General features: G+C 33.6%; 1 protein-coding gene across 5 annotated transcripts in view; it reads right to left on the bottom strand.

Annotated features, from left to right (window-relative positions):
• Nucleotides 1–15,594, bottom strand: part of LOC128237427 (uncharacterized) — a 113,961-nt gene that overhangs the window by 26,673 nt on the left and 71,694 nt on the right. For all 5 annotated transcript variants that reach the window (XM_052952957.1, XM_052952956.1, XM_052952958.1 and 2 more), the window contains 6 exons: nt 13,734–13,880; nt 13,060–13,212; nt 11,931–12,083; nt 10,153–10,290; nt 6,987–7,283; nt 5,989–6,279 (listed from right to left, as the gene is read on the bottom strand). In XM_052952957.1, coding sequence (XP_052808917.1) covers nt 5,989–6,279; nt 6,987–7,283; nt 10,153–10,290; nt 11,931–12,083; nt 13,060–13,212; nt 13,734–13,880 — 1,179 coding nt within the window. The remainder of the gene's footprint in view (nt 1–5,988; nt 6,280–6,986; nt 7,284–10,152; nt 10,291–11,930; nt 12,084–13,059; nt 13,213–13,733; nt 13,881–15,594) is intronic.

The following is a 15,594-nucleotide window of genomic DNA, read 5'->3' as shown; positions in this document are numbered from 1 at the left end:
TTTCCAATACACAGCTTTAATTGCGTATAGAAGTTTACGGAAAAGAACGACGGCCTCGGGAATCTCCGTCATCCAATGAAAATGAATATTGCATCACACGATTGCCATGCATGTTTACTCATCGAGAAATCATGTTTATTACACGTCGGCGAATGTTTTGATCAGAATTGACACAATTAATGACACAATTAATAAGATAATTAAATAATTACGAAGATAAATACCGACAAAAACACCGGTTTTTATGAGTTCACAGTTTGCATTGTCATTCGAAGGCGTTAAACGAGTTACGATTTTTATGCACTTTAATATTATTTTTCAAAGTGCACGGATTTATATTTCTACGAACGGATATTTACAATGAATTGTTCTTGATATGTTTTTACCTTTGATTATGGCTGAAACTAAGACTAATCGAAAGTGTTTGATTCTAAAAGAACGTGTCGAGTTTATAAAGTTATTAGAAAACGGCCGTAGTGCAAGAAGTGTTGCCAAGGAATTTAACTGTGGAAGGACTCGAAACAATTTCTTACTTAAGCGTAAGCGTGAAATGTGTAGACTGATATGTGGTATGCTTTGTTTATGCCTTGTATCAACATTTATCTATTGTATTTTATTTATAAATTTGAAATAAATTTATTCTATCTATACAAATGTATTTGAATTCAGCCTTCTTCAATAATATTGATACAGATGTTACTGATTGTGGTGTGAGGTGGTGGTTAAGATACATACTCCATCTCTGAATAAAGCTAAAGGCCGAAATGTCAAACCTGGATTAAGTGGCCACCTGTCTTAAGCAGCCACTTTGATCATTTCCCAAGGGTGGCCACTTAATACAGGTTTGACTGTATAAGTTTCAGCTTAATTTCTTCCAGTTCTTGGCAAACTCCAGAAATTCCCATCTAAATTTGTTTTTTTAAACATTTTTACCCAAAAACTCATATTTCACAATTATAGATGATGTGTCAATGTATAAGGTATGTTATGGTGCTGTATAATAATTATTCAACAATGTTATTCTGGTACGTTTATTGTTAAATAAAAGTTTGATACGGACAAATTCCAGAAAATTAATTCATACTTTTGTTTACATTTTTAACATTTTACCCCAAATATCATATTTCACTATAAATAATGAGTCGACACATAAGGTATGTTATGGTGCTGTAAACTATCTATTAAATACGGTTATTCCGGTAATTGTTATTGCTACATTTAATTTAATGTAGACAAATTCCAGAAATTAATACTTTTGTTAACATTTTTGAACATTTTACCCCAAAATTCCTATTTCACAACTGATGATGTGTCTATACATTAGATATGTTATGGTGTTGTATACTATGTAATAAATAAAGTTTTTCTGAATTTTCTTTTGTTAGATCTAATTTTGATAGAGACAAATCCCAGAAATTCATACTTTTATTTTAACTTTTTTTAACATTTTACCCCAAAAATCACAATTAACAATATTTGACGAGTCTACACATTAGATGTGTTATAGTGCTGTTTGTTATCTTACACATATAGTTATTTTGATATTTCTATTGCTAGATGTTCAATTTTGATATAGACAAATCCCAGAAATTCATACTTTTGTTAACATTTTTTAACGTTTAACCCCAAAAATCACATTTAACAATATTTGATGTGCCTTAATATTAGGTATGCTATGATGCTCTATAGTATCTATAAAATAGAGTTATTTGGGGGATTTTAATGCTAAATCCATATTTGATACAGACAAATTCCAGAAATTCATACTTTTGTTTACAATTTTAACATTTTATCCCAAAAATCACATTTTGCACCGTTATAAAGTTTTTCTATACTTTTTTTCCACACACAGCAGATATCAAACAACACAAATATGCAAAAATCATTTCTGTGCATTTTTTTCCCCTTTATTTGCATTTTCAGCCACAGGGTCACTGGACTATTGTGTGAAGCATGAAGTCTATTGAAGGAAGGGTATAGTATTTATCAGTGAAAATCCTAACTTGCCATAAATTTTAACCAAACTTTCAAGTCGATCATGGGTCATAATTTGTATTAAGGATAACATGAAGATATGTAATCTAATTGTGTGATCGCCATCAACACTTGTGTGAAGCATGAAGTCTATTGAAGGAAGGGTATAGAATTTATCAGTGACCAGCAACTTGCCCTAAATTTTAACCAAACTTGCAAGCTTATTAAGGGTCAAAATTTGTATTTAGGATACTACAGAGTTATGTAACCTTACCTATAACCTATATTTCATAAAGATTTTTTTAACAAATATAGATTATGAATGGATGGGACATGATGTGACTAGAGTGTAAATAAGGATTTCTCAATCATTTGATCTAGCAGCATACTGTTTACATTTAATCTCATGAATTGCCATGAACTTTAAAGGGACTCAAATATCTTTTGAGACCAAAAAAAAAGGTTTTCTCAGTAATGCTTCTGAGTACACTTTTTTATCATTATTTTACTCTATGATATCAAAATTGCAGATAAAAAACAATTAAAGTGTAAAAATAAATAATTTTGATTTAAGTGATTTGTGAGCTGGAACATTCAAGAGCAAATTTGAATACTGACACCTTAACCACTAGACCTGTAGGACTTGTACAACAATAAAAATCTATATTTTGACCTTTCAACAATACATTGTTAAAATCACATGATAATGTCGATCAACCAATCACACAACAATGAAAGTCTTTAAGTTAGATGCTATTGAAAATCATGGTCTTCAAAAATGATATTTCAGCTGTCAATATCTTCTTTTTCGTAATAAAAAAGTGCATTTTACAAACCATTTGAAGTCACTTTATTTGACTTGTACCAATCAGAAGATTACGCAGAAAAAGTAGGTTCAAGAGTTGTTACAACATTCTTGAATACCAGACCTAGAGACATTTTTTTTCTTATATAGACCTTACTTTTTAATGGACTGATTGACTAATTTTCATAACAATTGGGTAGAAAGTGTGGTGACTCATTATCTGAACTTAAATGAACGAGGAAACAATTGTGATCTAAAACTTGTAATGATTGAGTGAATATGCTCTTTTCAAAGCTCTAAGACACAACTGGATGATGACAGAATAAAGTTATGATCAAAGTCTTGTTTCCTTCCAACAACAAAGTTTTAACCATTTATTGGCGCCGCTCTGAAGAGCGCGCCTATTATGGAATGGGAATTTATTTTAGTTAGTGGTAGGAGTGGTTTTTAAGTTGATTGACAGTTGGGTTTTACTGTTATTTTATTATGATTAAAAAATGCAAATGGATGGCGATTGCATGGGTGTTAAAAATGCTATTTGTGGTTGAATAGATTGTCTTCAATTTATCTTCAAAACATTATATTTGAAGAACGACAAATAAGTTTAATAACTGTTCCCGTTTCGTTTACGTTTTCCGATTGGTTAACTGTAATATCATGTGCCGGAAATGTAAATATTCGGAGGAGTTCCGAATGAAATGTAAAATGTGTGGACCGGTAATTATGTGAATGGGAATAATTATGTTTTATGTTGTTTTGTTATGTTTACTGCATTAATAAACAATGAGGTAAGCTGTTTTCTTTAATTTAATCGATATTGGATTAAATGTTCACCTAACTTTATTTTTTAATGTGTTGAAGGTGACATTAGTAAAATTGTATTACGATTGCCCCCGAGTTGTTTTATTTTTAGAACACTTCACATATCCGGACGTTGCTATTTTTAGAACCAGATGGTATTTCCCCGCTATTCATATGTCAATAATGGAATTTCTACATCGTTGATTAATAGTTGGAAACTTGGTTTTGTCATGAATATACGTTTAAAATAAGTAAACACTAAAAGTGCACACTGACAGTTGATCATAAACACTTCCTTTATACCAAGTTGTGTCAGGATATGTCAACCCTACCTTAAGTTATTCAGTTTCAACCATTTTTCTATTTTCAGTAACAGTGACCTTGACCTTGAATCTAGGGACCTCAAACGCATTCCCATGAACGGTATCCATAAACTCTTCCTTTATATCTGCTTTGGTCAAGATATGTAGACCCTGTTTAAAATTATTCAGTTTCAACTGTTTTTCTATTTTAAGTAACAGTGACCTTGACCTTGAATCTAGGGACCCCTAAACGCAATTCCATGAAAGTATCCATAAACTCTTACCATAGACCAAGTTTGGTCAAGATATATCAACCCTAACTAAAGTTATTCAGTTTCAACTGTTTTTCTATTTTTAAAAACAGTGACCTTGACCTTGATCATAGGGACCCAAAACGCAATCCCATGAAAGGTATCTATAAACTCTTCCTGTACACCAAGTTAAGTCAAGATATGTCATCCCTAACTTAAGTTATCTAATTTCAACCGTTTTTCTAAATTTAGTAACAGTTACCTTGACCTTGAACCTAGGGACCCCAATCGCAATCCCATGAAAGGTACCCATAAACTCTTTCTATAGACCAAGTTTGGTCAAGATATGTCAACCCTTACTTAAGTTATTCAGTTTCAACTGTTTTTCTATTTTTAGTAACAGTCACCTTGGCCTTGAACCTAGGAACCCCAAACGCTATCCCATGAAAGGTACCCATAAACTCTTTCTATAGACCAAGTTTGGTCAAGATATGTCAACCCTTACTTAAGTTATTAAGTTTCAACTGTTTTTCTATTTTTAGTAACAGTCACCTTGACCTTGAACCTAGGGACCCCAAACGCTATCCCATGAAAGGTCTCCATACACTCTTCCTATAGACCAAATTTAATCAAGATATGTCATCCCTAACTAAAGTTTTAGTTTCAACCGTTTTTCTATTTTTAGTAACAGTGACCTTGACCTTGACCATATGGACCCCAAACGCAATCCCATGAAAGGTCTTCATAGACACTTTCTATTGATTAAGTTTGGTCAAGATATGTCAACCTTAACTAAAGTTATTCAGTTTCAACCGTTTTTCTATTTTTAGTAACAGTGACCTTGACCATAGGGGCCCCAAACGCAATCCCATGAAGGGAATCCAAATAACAGTTCCTATTGACCAAGTTTGGTCAAGATATGTCAACCCTAACTAAAGTTATTCAGTTTCAACCGTTTTTACTATTTTTAGTAACAGTGACCTTGACCTTGACCCTAGGGACCCCAAACGCAATCCCATGAAAGGTCTTCATAAACTCTACCTATAGACTAAGTTTAGTTAAGATATGTCATCCCTAACTAAAATTATTTAGTTTCAACCGTTTTTTTTATTTTTAGTAACAGTGACCTTGACCTTGACCCTAGGGACACCAAACGCGATTTCCATGAAAGTAACCCATAAACTCTTTCTATAGACCAAGTTTGGTCAAGATATGTCAACCCTTACTAAAGTTATTTATTTTCAAAGGTGAGTTTGACGCAGCCCGCCCGCCCGCCCGCCCGCCCAAACAACGACGTTCGCCATTCTAATTCTAAAACTCGAAGCCTAATAACCAATTTAGCATTTACACAACTCCTCACTGTGTAAATAAATATGCAAAATGTCATATATTGTTAATATTTACAAGACATAAGAATAATGATGACAGATAAAAACGTTATATATGTAAACTGAAATCTTATAAATAAAATCATAAGGCCACACCAAATTGATGTTTCCCTCCTTTTTTAGGAAAATGTGTGCGCACCTCCTATATTTTAATTGCCAACCAGACTTTTGTGGAAATACTTGTTTTAAAGGCTGAAAAATAATCAATGATATTTTTTCTACTCTAGTAAAAGTGTTTTTGTGAAGGGAAGTAACTGATGCGTGGTGTTATAGACTGTATATCGATCGGTTTAATGCAGATCGCCTCAGGGTTTTTTTTTTTTTCACTCGCTCCCAATTTATTTTTGCAAAAATTTCAAGGAACAAAACATTTATTTGGTGTGGCCTAATCTATAAGACAAAGTGTATCTCAACCATTATTCTATAAGCATATAAAATAACCAAACATATCAGTATTCTTTACTTACCTATAACTTCAGTCTTTATTACTTCGATAAGTGGAACACTATCAACAGTGTTGCTTTGGCTCTTGCTAATAATCTGTACAGTGTAATAGTGTCCATTTTTTATTTGAGTGGAAACAAGTTTGGTAAAAGTTGACTGCAATACCGCTGTTGATAGGACTGTTGTTGATCCGTCAAGCAAACTCACTTGATAACCATAGACACTTCCTGATGGAGCATTCCATGATACTGTTATTGAGTGGTCATTTGCAGGATTTACATCAGTGGCTTCTTTCCATGTAGGTGGATTTGGTTCTGATAATAAGAAACATAAAATTCAAAAGGGTTGCAATTTTGTGAGCTAAACATATTCCAAACTGTAAAATGTTACAAAAGTGATGTCTTAAAGATGTCAATGCTCATCCATTTCTTTCCCAGTTGATCATGGATATTACTTTTAAAGGGGCTGTACTCGGTATGATAAAATAGCGAAAAAAAAGAAGAAAATTGTTGAAAACTGGCATAAACTTGGCATCGATGTGTACAATGCATTGAAACTTACTAACAGAAGTACCACATAGTTTACAATTTATTTAAGTTTAGCAGTTATTTCGTATTTTTCCATTAAAAAAGATTACTGGGTATGTCTACTAGGTAGAATTCATTCCTTATGCGTGATTGGCTAGTCGGTGTTATCACGTGATATTACCGAGGTAGGTGTATAACTTAATTATGTCACCCATTTAGAGTAAGCCGTTGTAGCTCAGTGGATACGACGCTGGACTGCAATTTTGGCGACACGGGTTCGAACCCGGTCTCTGACAGAATTTTTTTTTTTACATTTTGGTACTTTTTTTTACAATTATGATATCAAAGCGTACCACATTCTATTAGATAATTGTCCTGAGATTCGTTACAGAAAAAAATGTTTTTGGTGCCAATCTGATGTACAGTCCCTTTAAGTACCTCAAAAAATTCAAATGTATTCAAAATTATAAGACTTTCATTTTTAAAGAACGTACTTGCATCCTGATCAGCGGATGAAAAAACTGATCTGTTCACTCCCAGTTGAGAATTTATAGAAGTTATTTTCACATTGTAGCTTTTTCCTGCACTTATTCCACTATCAAGCAGGGCTGTAGTAGGTGAGTCAGATAGTGTCTTAGTTCCTCCATCTCCAAAAGTATTGTCCTTTGGCATCCACTCCACAACAAACGTCTGAATATATTGTCCTTTCTCATCTGGTATGACCCAGCTAACAGAAAACTGTGAGGTAGTGATACTTTGGAAGTTTATGTTGGTCACACGCAATTCAACAACTGAAATATGGAATCAAGTCTACTTGTGGGTCAGCGTTAGGTATGATTACAGACACAAGTGCATTGTGAAGCTTACAAATAGTTTCATTTCAATTTTCTAAGTTCACATTTCCTCCGTATTTTACATATATGTATATATAAATAGGTAGTAGGTATATATTTTCTACAGACTGAGACAGGGTCCAATATGTAAGAATGATGAAATTGAACTTAATGGTAGAGTATGCCATTATCGCACAACCTTATGTTTTAAAAACAATTCCATTTATAACTTGAATAAGAGGACAGGTTTCATTTTCTTTTTACATGACTCTGCGTATTTATTTGGTTTACTAGATTTGCTTAATGGCTTAGTTTAACCAACCAGAAGTGCCAAAATGAGGCGAAACCATGTTTTTAATATAATCAATTAGAAATTATAGCCAATTAGTTTCTTGTATTAGTTAGGAAAAAGGAACGGCCTTTATCAAAAGGGACGTAACTGAAAATGACTTTAGTTAAGTATCTTATGTTTTTAGTTTCCATCAATTTTAACAAAAGGTTATTTGGCGGAAATCATTATTCTATTTTGAGTTACAGTGACATTGACCTGGACCCATTCCTCTCAAAAGCAATCCCAAGCTAGCTTTTCACAAAAGCTACCTACACACCAACTTTTATTACTATCCATAAATTGTTATATGTTTTAGAAAATAAAAATATGTTACACCATTGGGTGCCAACAACCTGTTTTCAATTACATAAATTGTTGACATAATAGTTCTCAGTCTTATGTTATATTTACTGTAAGATTTCTGCTAGTCTTGCATTTATATGGTCCATATGCCTTTAAAGCTGCACTCTCACAGATTGAATGTTTTAAAGCTGCACTCTCACATATTGAACGTTTTGACAACTTTTTTTTATTTTTTGTCTTGGAACGAGCCAATTTTTGCGAAAATCCATGGAAACCAGTAATATAAGACTGCTGACAAAAAATTAAATCACAGATTTTTATATTTAAGTTTAACAAGAGCTGTCACAGAGACAGCGCGCTCGACTATCCCGCCGCTTTTCAGTGTAAAGATTGAAAAGTTTTGGCGAAACATGCATGGATCACTGTTAGATTAGATTTCAATGCAATACATGATGTGCGGAGATATTAACATATATGTGGTTACATGCAAAATTTAAAGGGCCATTATTTGCAAAACCAAGTTATCTAACTTGATTATTCAATTAGGTTGGGTGGTTGAATACCATTGTATAAAGTCTCAATGCAATTCATCCAGTAGTTGCTGAGATATTAACCTATGTGTGCTTACATGCAAAACCTTAACCAGAATTTCTGAGTCAAATAATAAAGGCAAGTATTTGCATTAAATGCAAACTAGAGTTATCTAACTTGGAAAATTAAGTAGGTTGGATGGTTGAGTACCATTGTATCAAGTCTCAATGCAATACCTCAAGCAGTTGCTGAGATATTAACCTATGTGTGCTTGCATGCAAAACCTTAACCAGAATTTCTAAGTCAAATAATGAAGGCCTATTATTTGCATTAAATGCAAACTAGAGTTATTTTACTTGGTTAAATAAGTAGGTTGGATGGTTGAGTACCATTGTATCAAGTCTCAATGCAATACCTCAAGTAGTTGCTGAGATATTAACCTATGTGTGCTTGCACGCAAAACCTTAACCAGAATTTCTAAGTCAAATAATAAAGGCCTATTATTTGCATTAAATGCAAACTAGAGTTATCTTACTTGGTTAATTGAGTAGGTTGGATGGTTGAGTACCATTGTATCAAGTCTCAATGCAATACCTCAAGTAGTTGCTGAGATATTAACCTATGTGTGTTTGCACGCAAAACCTTAACCAGAATTTCTAAGTCAAATAATAAAGGCCTATTTTTGGCATTAAATGCAAAGTAGAGTTATCTTACTTAGTTAATTAAGTAGGTTGGATGGTTGAGTACCATTGTATCAAGTCTCAATGCAATACCTCAAGCAGTTGCTGAGATTTTAACCTATGTGTGCTTGCACACAAAATCTTAACCAGAATTTCTAAGTCAAATATTAAAGGCCTATTTTTGGCATTTAATGCAAAGTAGAGTTATCAAACTTGGTTAATTAAGTAGGTTGGATGGTTGAGTACCATTGTATCAAGTCTCAATGCAATACCTCAAGTAGTTGCTGAGATATTAACCTATGTGTGCTTGCACGCAAAACCTTAACCAAGGGGTGACGCCGACGCCGACGCAGACGCTTGGGTGAGTAGTATAGCTCTCCCTATTCTTCAAATAGTCGAGCTAAAAACTGATGTTTTATGCATTTTTCTTAAACCGTTAGTAACGGTTTAAGCCATAAAACATTAATTTTCGAACGGAAATATGAAAATATACGATCGGATTTTTTGTCAGCTATCTTAAATCATTGGTTTGCAGAAATTTATGCAAAGAATTGCCCTTTCCAAGACAAAAAATAAAAAAGTTATAAAAATGGCATATCTGTAAGAGTGCAGCTTTAACAACTTTTTTAATTGTTGTCTTGGAACAAGTTAATATAATTATGCGAAAATGCTTGTAAACCAGTCATATAAGACTGTTGACAAAAAATAAGATCGCAGATAATTAATTTAAGTTAAAAAATGTTTTATGCATTTTTCTTAAACGGTTAGTAACGGTTTTAGACATGAAAAAATAATTTTGGAACAGAAATATGAAAATCTGCTATTCAATCTTTTGTCAGCAGTCTTTTATCAGTCAGTTTGCAAATATTTAAGCCAAAAATTGCTCATTCCAAGACGAAAAATAAAAAAAGTTGTAAAATGGTAAATCTGTGAGAGTGAACCTTTAAAGTGAAATTTATTAAAATCACATAAAAAAAGTTACCTGATTTGCAAGTTCCATCCATTTCCATCCCATTTGTGTCGTAATATCCCTCACCGCACCTACATTTTGAGCTCGAACACTCTGCATTGGAGTCTGTACAATCAGTATTGTACTGACAGTCTCCACCCAATGGTTGTCCTATTCAGAAACAAGACAACAACTAAATAATTTAGAATTTTATGATAATAGGCTTAATATCAATTGTTTAACACTGATTCAGAAGATCCATTCAAACAAACCTGATATAGAGTTCATGCAAGGAAGGTTTGGGCCAAGTTTAAAAGAAATTTGCCGAGCAGATCCAGATGAGGAATTTTTAACAGAGAACAGATGACACGAAACAGACACAAGCCAGTCACTATGTACAATAGCTTTACATGAGGACTTCACCATTGGCTAAATACAAGAGCATCAAAAGTGGGGTGCAAAAGTGTACATGTTCTCATTGGGTGACGGGGCCTAACTCAAGAAGAAGTAATTTAAACAAGGGGTATGTTATGCTGCAATGACAAGAGTTATATTAAAAAATCTTTAACAAAATCATGTGGTTAGCGCAGCATTTCACCTCAAATGCAATATAGATAATCTGCTGGTCAATCGCAACCTACCACTGAAGTTTCATGGTCCTAATATTAGATAAAATAGATTTGAGTGATTGTGTAAGAAGTTTTAACCTTCTGACATTGAAATCAATAACCTACCACTGACTTTTTATGGTCATAGGTAAAACTGTTTTCAATAATCGTGCAGACAATGTTTTCAAAAGACTGTTGAATCTGACCCTGACCTTTGATTTTAGAGGTCATCTTCTGTTCAAAGGCAGCCTACCACTAAATTTCATGTTTCTATGTCAAACTGTTTTTTAGTAATTGTAGGAACAAGACTTGGTCTAACGAAGGACTGACCACAAGACTGACAGGCATTTGCAAACCTTAAAGCCCCTTTATTTAAAAGGGGGCATCATAAATACCTCCAATTACAGACAAAACACATTCATTTACTATCAGTTTTGCTTTGATAACCATAAAGTACTCAGTCTTGTATTTGTTAAACAATAACATCATGTACACACATTTTGCACAACAACATTCTGGTGGAGGTCAAAGGTTGTAACTCATTGTTTAGGTCAATTATACTCATACATTAGTTCATTTAACAATTTTTCATTTATTGTAGTACTACAATTAATTTTCAGGAAGAAAAAAAGTAAAAATTGATATTAATTGGACAAATATTCAATGGAACAGTTACATCCTGTATGAAAGAAATTAAATTCAAACTTGTAAGTAAACTGTTCCCATAAAGTGAAGCAATGTATTAGAGCAATGCACATGCACACTGATATCTTAAAAACTGTTTTTTTAAATGTAAGAATTGGCTGTTCTAAAACAACAAGCGCACTCGCTTCTCACCAAGGCGACCCGGGTTTGATTCCCAGCCTGGGCGCATGTGAGTTTGATTAGGGGTCACCAAGCCGGACAAGTTAGTTTTCTCCGGGCATTCCAGTTCCCCCCCACAACACAAGACCACACTCTCGCACAACATCGTGTCAACGAGAGTGATTACGTATAAGTTATCATAACTTTCTTCACAATCGTCGTAAAATATATAATGTTTAAACTCAAAGGATGCTAAGGGCAGACAATTTTTGAACAATTATATTCCTGGCCAAGGTGAGTTTGGTTTGTAATCACTCCATAAGTAGCATCTTTCCAGAGTGAATGATAAATAATGAATGCTATGTCATATACAAACTAAATAATAAGTATGTAACTTACTAGCTTTACACTTTGCTGCATTGCTGGGATCCTCATAATAGCCGGATGTGCATTTGCAAAAATAACCAGTTGTGGAGTTACATATAGCATTGTCAGCAGCACACTGGTCCAAATTGCTATGAGAAGTGTCACACTGACCATTCAATGTAATTCCTGAAAGAGAAGTATCAAACATATTGATTAGGGGCAGTTCTTATAGTGTACATTTATACATAATTATACATGGGAAATTATAAAAGTTATACATCGGTAGTTCATGGCAAGTTGTTAACATTGATAATTGCAATTCAATCCATTTCGCTATTTTTCTTATCAGACATTATAATAACTGTACAGTCACCATACAGCAGAAAGTCAAACTTGGATGCTAATACTTTTCAGTTTATTTCATAATTGTTACTGCTGAAGTCATGGACATGTGCAGAAATGTCTCTGGCAAAATGTGCACTATCAGTTTCAGTTTAACATCTTTACTGATATTTTAGTTATGGTCAAGATTAAATTTTTGAAATGCAGATGATGACAATGACACCTTAGCTATCACAAATAATGCAGCTTTTTTCTTGAAAACAACCAAGATGAGTTGAAAACAATTAGAGGGTAGTCCAGCAATATATCATAATTCACCTTAAAGTTCTGACACTTAATCTGCAACCAGCAAACACAGAGAGGTGTCTGTCGTCAAAATACGAAACATTTAAACGCATGTGTAAATAGGCTAAACTTTAGCAGATGTTTGTTTGGATTGCACTTGATGAGATATACATCAGGCGTAATTAATGAAATGTGTATGGAAACCTGCCATTTAGCATATATATACGCAAATCCTGATCGTAAGAACAAAATAGGTTTCATTTTTTTTTTTTTAAATTGAAGAAATTTTCTTTATATTCGGACAGCAGTTTTTATTTATTTTAAGATGTACAGACTCTTAGGTAAGTTACGGTAGGTGTCTGTAACACACTCAAAAGGGGTTGAGCCCACTCAGGGTCATGTTTTTTTGGGCGACAGGGACACGAGTACTTGTTCCTCCTGATAATTAATTATCCATATTTTAGTTTATAGTTGACTTCACAAATATCTAGATAACCGAAATGAGTTTTAACAAAAAACAATTATATTGTCATACTTCGGATACATGATCCATAATTAGTGTTCACAGTGTTTGTGTCAAAATAGTCGCTTGTACACTTGCAGGTCGATTCTGACAGTTGTTCAAGGCAGTCAGAATTTGCTTCTAAACATGCTGAGTTCATGGTGCACTGGATACCTAGGCCCACCTCTGAAACAATAAATTAGCATATATTTAAATCATAATCATTATAACAAGAGCTGTCACAGAGAGCTTTTAATAAAAATGTCTTAGTCTTATAATAAAGGGCCATCATTTCCATTTATACATGCAAGACAATTATCTGATTTGATAAGTTAAATAGGTTTCATGGTAAGGAGCCCTTGTATAGAGATTCAATGCAATAATCAAGTACTTGCTGAAATATTGATTTATGCACCCTTGCAAAACCTTGTCCAAAATTTCTAAGTCAAATTACTAAGAGCCATCATTTGCACTATATGCAATATAAAGTAATCAAACTTCATTCAATGAAACCAAAGTCAATATAGCATTAATCAGAATTCATTGAAATGATTTCTACTAAGTAAGACAAAATATATAAAAAATAATTCTGTATTGAAATGCGTTTTTTAGGAGACACTTGACTGTATTGACATCTTTTACATAGTGAAAATGCCATCTGTTTACAGTATGGAATACTTGACAAATGGAAGAATGCCAGTTCTTACTCCGCTGGCAAGATCCTGCAGGAATGGCTCCATTGCTATCATAATAATTAGATGGACACTGACAGGTTTCCAAACTGCATGTGGCAATGGGATCCTTACAGGGTGCTGATTCAGAAAGGGATGGACATGACTCATCCAATTCTTTCTCTGTAAATTAAAAGATAGTAAATTTAAATGGTATGGACTTCTTTGGAAATGCAAGCTTTTCCTTCTGTCTTCATACAGCATATGATATATGAAACAAGGACAACATTTTAGAGTTCCATTCATTAATCATAATTAAATACTTAATAAAGTTTTTAAGCAAAATAAAGGCTCTTCTTGTTGTATGTCTGGTAAAGAAGACAGACAGACAGACAGACACACAGACACAGACACGCACGCACACACGCACGCACACACACACAGTTAGCTTATAAAATAGCTAACATTAATAACATAGCTTAAATCCACTCAATAAAATAATAAAAAAATATGCTGAAAAGTTTGATCGGAACTCTTGAAAGTCCTTGATACTCAGAAATAACATTTGAGGCAGATAATGTACAGTCGAAACTCGTTATGTCGACTTTGTCGGGACCTATTGAAAAAAGTCGAGATAACAAACATTCGACACATCCGAATTACAAAAAAGTATCACCAATCCCAATACTTATGCGTTAAATATATATCGGACATCCTACTTCTGCAATTGAACGGTCTTGTTACGGTCGTGGAAACAGCAAACATATTTTTTAAAAATAAAGTGATAAAAATGAATTATTTGTGCCAAATTTATTTAATTCGCGTGTAAGGATTACACAAATCATATATAAAACCATAATCACATACACTTTTATATTGTTACAAAACGGTAAAGCACATATGACAACAACTTAAAATGGTACATTCGTTACGACTGTTTTGTACATGCAGTGTAGAGAAATACTTGGTCACGTTACTTTCAATGTTGTCGAATTTTCCGATGATGTCATCGTCGACCTAAATTGAGCGCTTCAATGTATAGCTTGATCAATAAAAGACTCTTTAATCAAAAACATAAACAAACAACTTTAATAATTCACACTTACCAATTAACATCTAATTATAACAGTTTGTTATTTTGACACGGTAATTTAGCGACATGCCGCAAACCTTCATAACAATATTTGCACCTACAACTCAATCTATAGTTCGACATAAGAAACAAGGAAAATGTGTGAATTTCGACCACTGGCACTAAAATAGTAGGTCGACATAGCGAAAAAATAGAGATAGAAAAATCGACACAAGCAGATTTATTTCATATAGAATAAGAAGGAATAAATTTGGGACCGGAGAGAAAAGTCGACACAACCGGAAAGGCGAGATATCCGACGTCGACATAGCGAGTATGGACTGTATATTTGAACTGTTCGAGGTACCTGTAACTAGATATTGCTTTTTTTGAAAATGCTCATGTCAACCCCATTGTGTGGCTATAGCACGAAATTAATCAATGTTAGACATGAAATTTGTACTTTTAGACTGAAGACGGGCTAACAGTGACCTTTGTGTTTTGTCAATTCACTTGTATACAATAGTGAACATCTATTCCGCATCAGAGATCTCAAAATCAAAAGAGGTTATTTATTTGCAATCCAACAAGTTCCTGGGCTCAAGGTGTTAAGTCATGGTACTGAGTAAAAAACAATTATTTCAGCGCAAGGTCACTGTGACATTGGCTTTTAACGTTCTGATCTCAAAATTAATAGGAGTTATCTACTAGTCATGACCAACTCGCATACAAAGTATGAAGCTCCTGGACCCTGGTATTGAGCGGAAACTGTTTTTTTACCCTAAGGTTACCTTGATCTTTAACTTACTGATCTCAATATCAACA

Source organism: Mya arenaria, chromosome 6 (assembly GCF_026914265.1).
Source record: "Mya arenaria isolate MELC-2E11 chromosome 6, ASM2691426v1".
In the NCBI taxonomy this organism is placed as follows: Eukaryota; Metazoa; Mollusca; class Bivalvia; order Myida; family Myidae; genus Mya; species Mya arenaria.
Note: the sequence above shows the minus strand (reverse complement) of the source record. Positions and strands in the feature narration are given on the sequence as shown.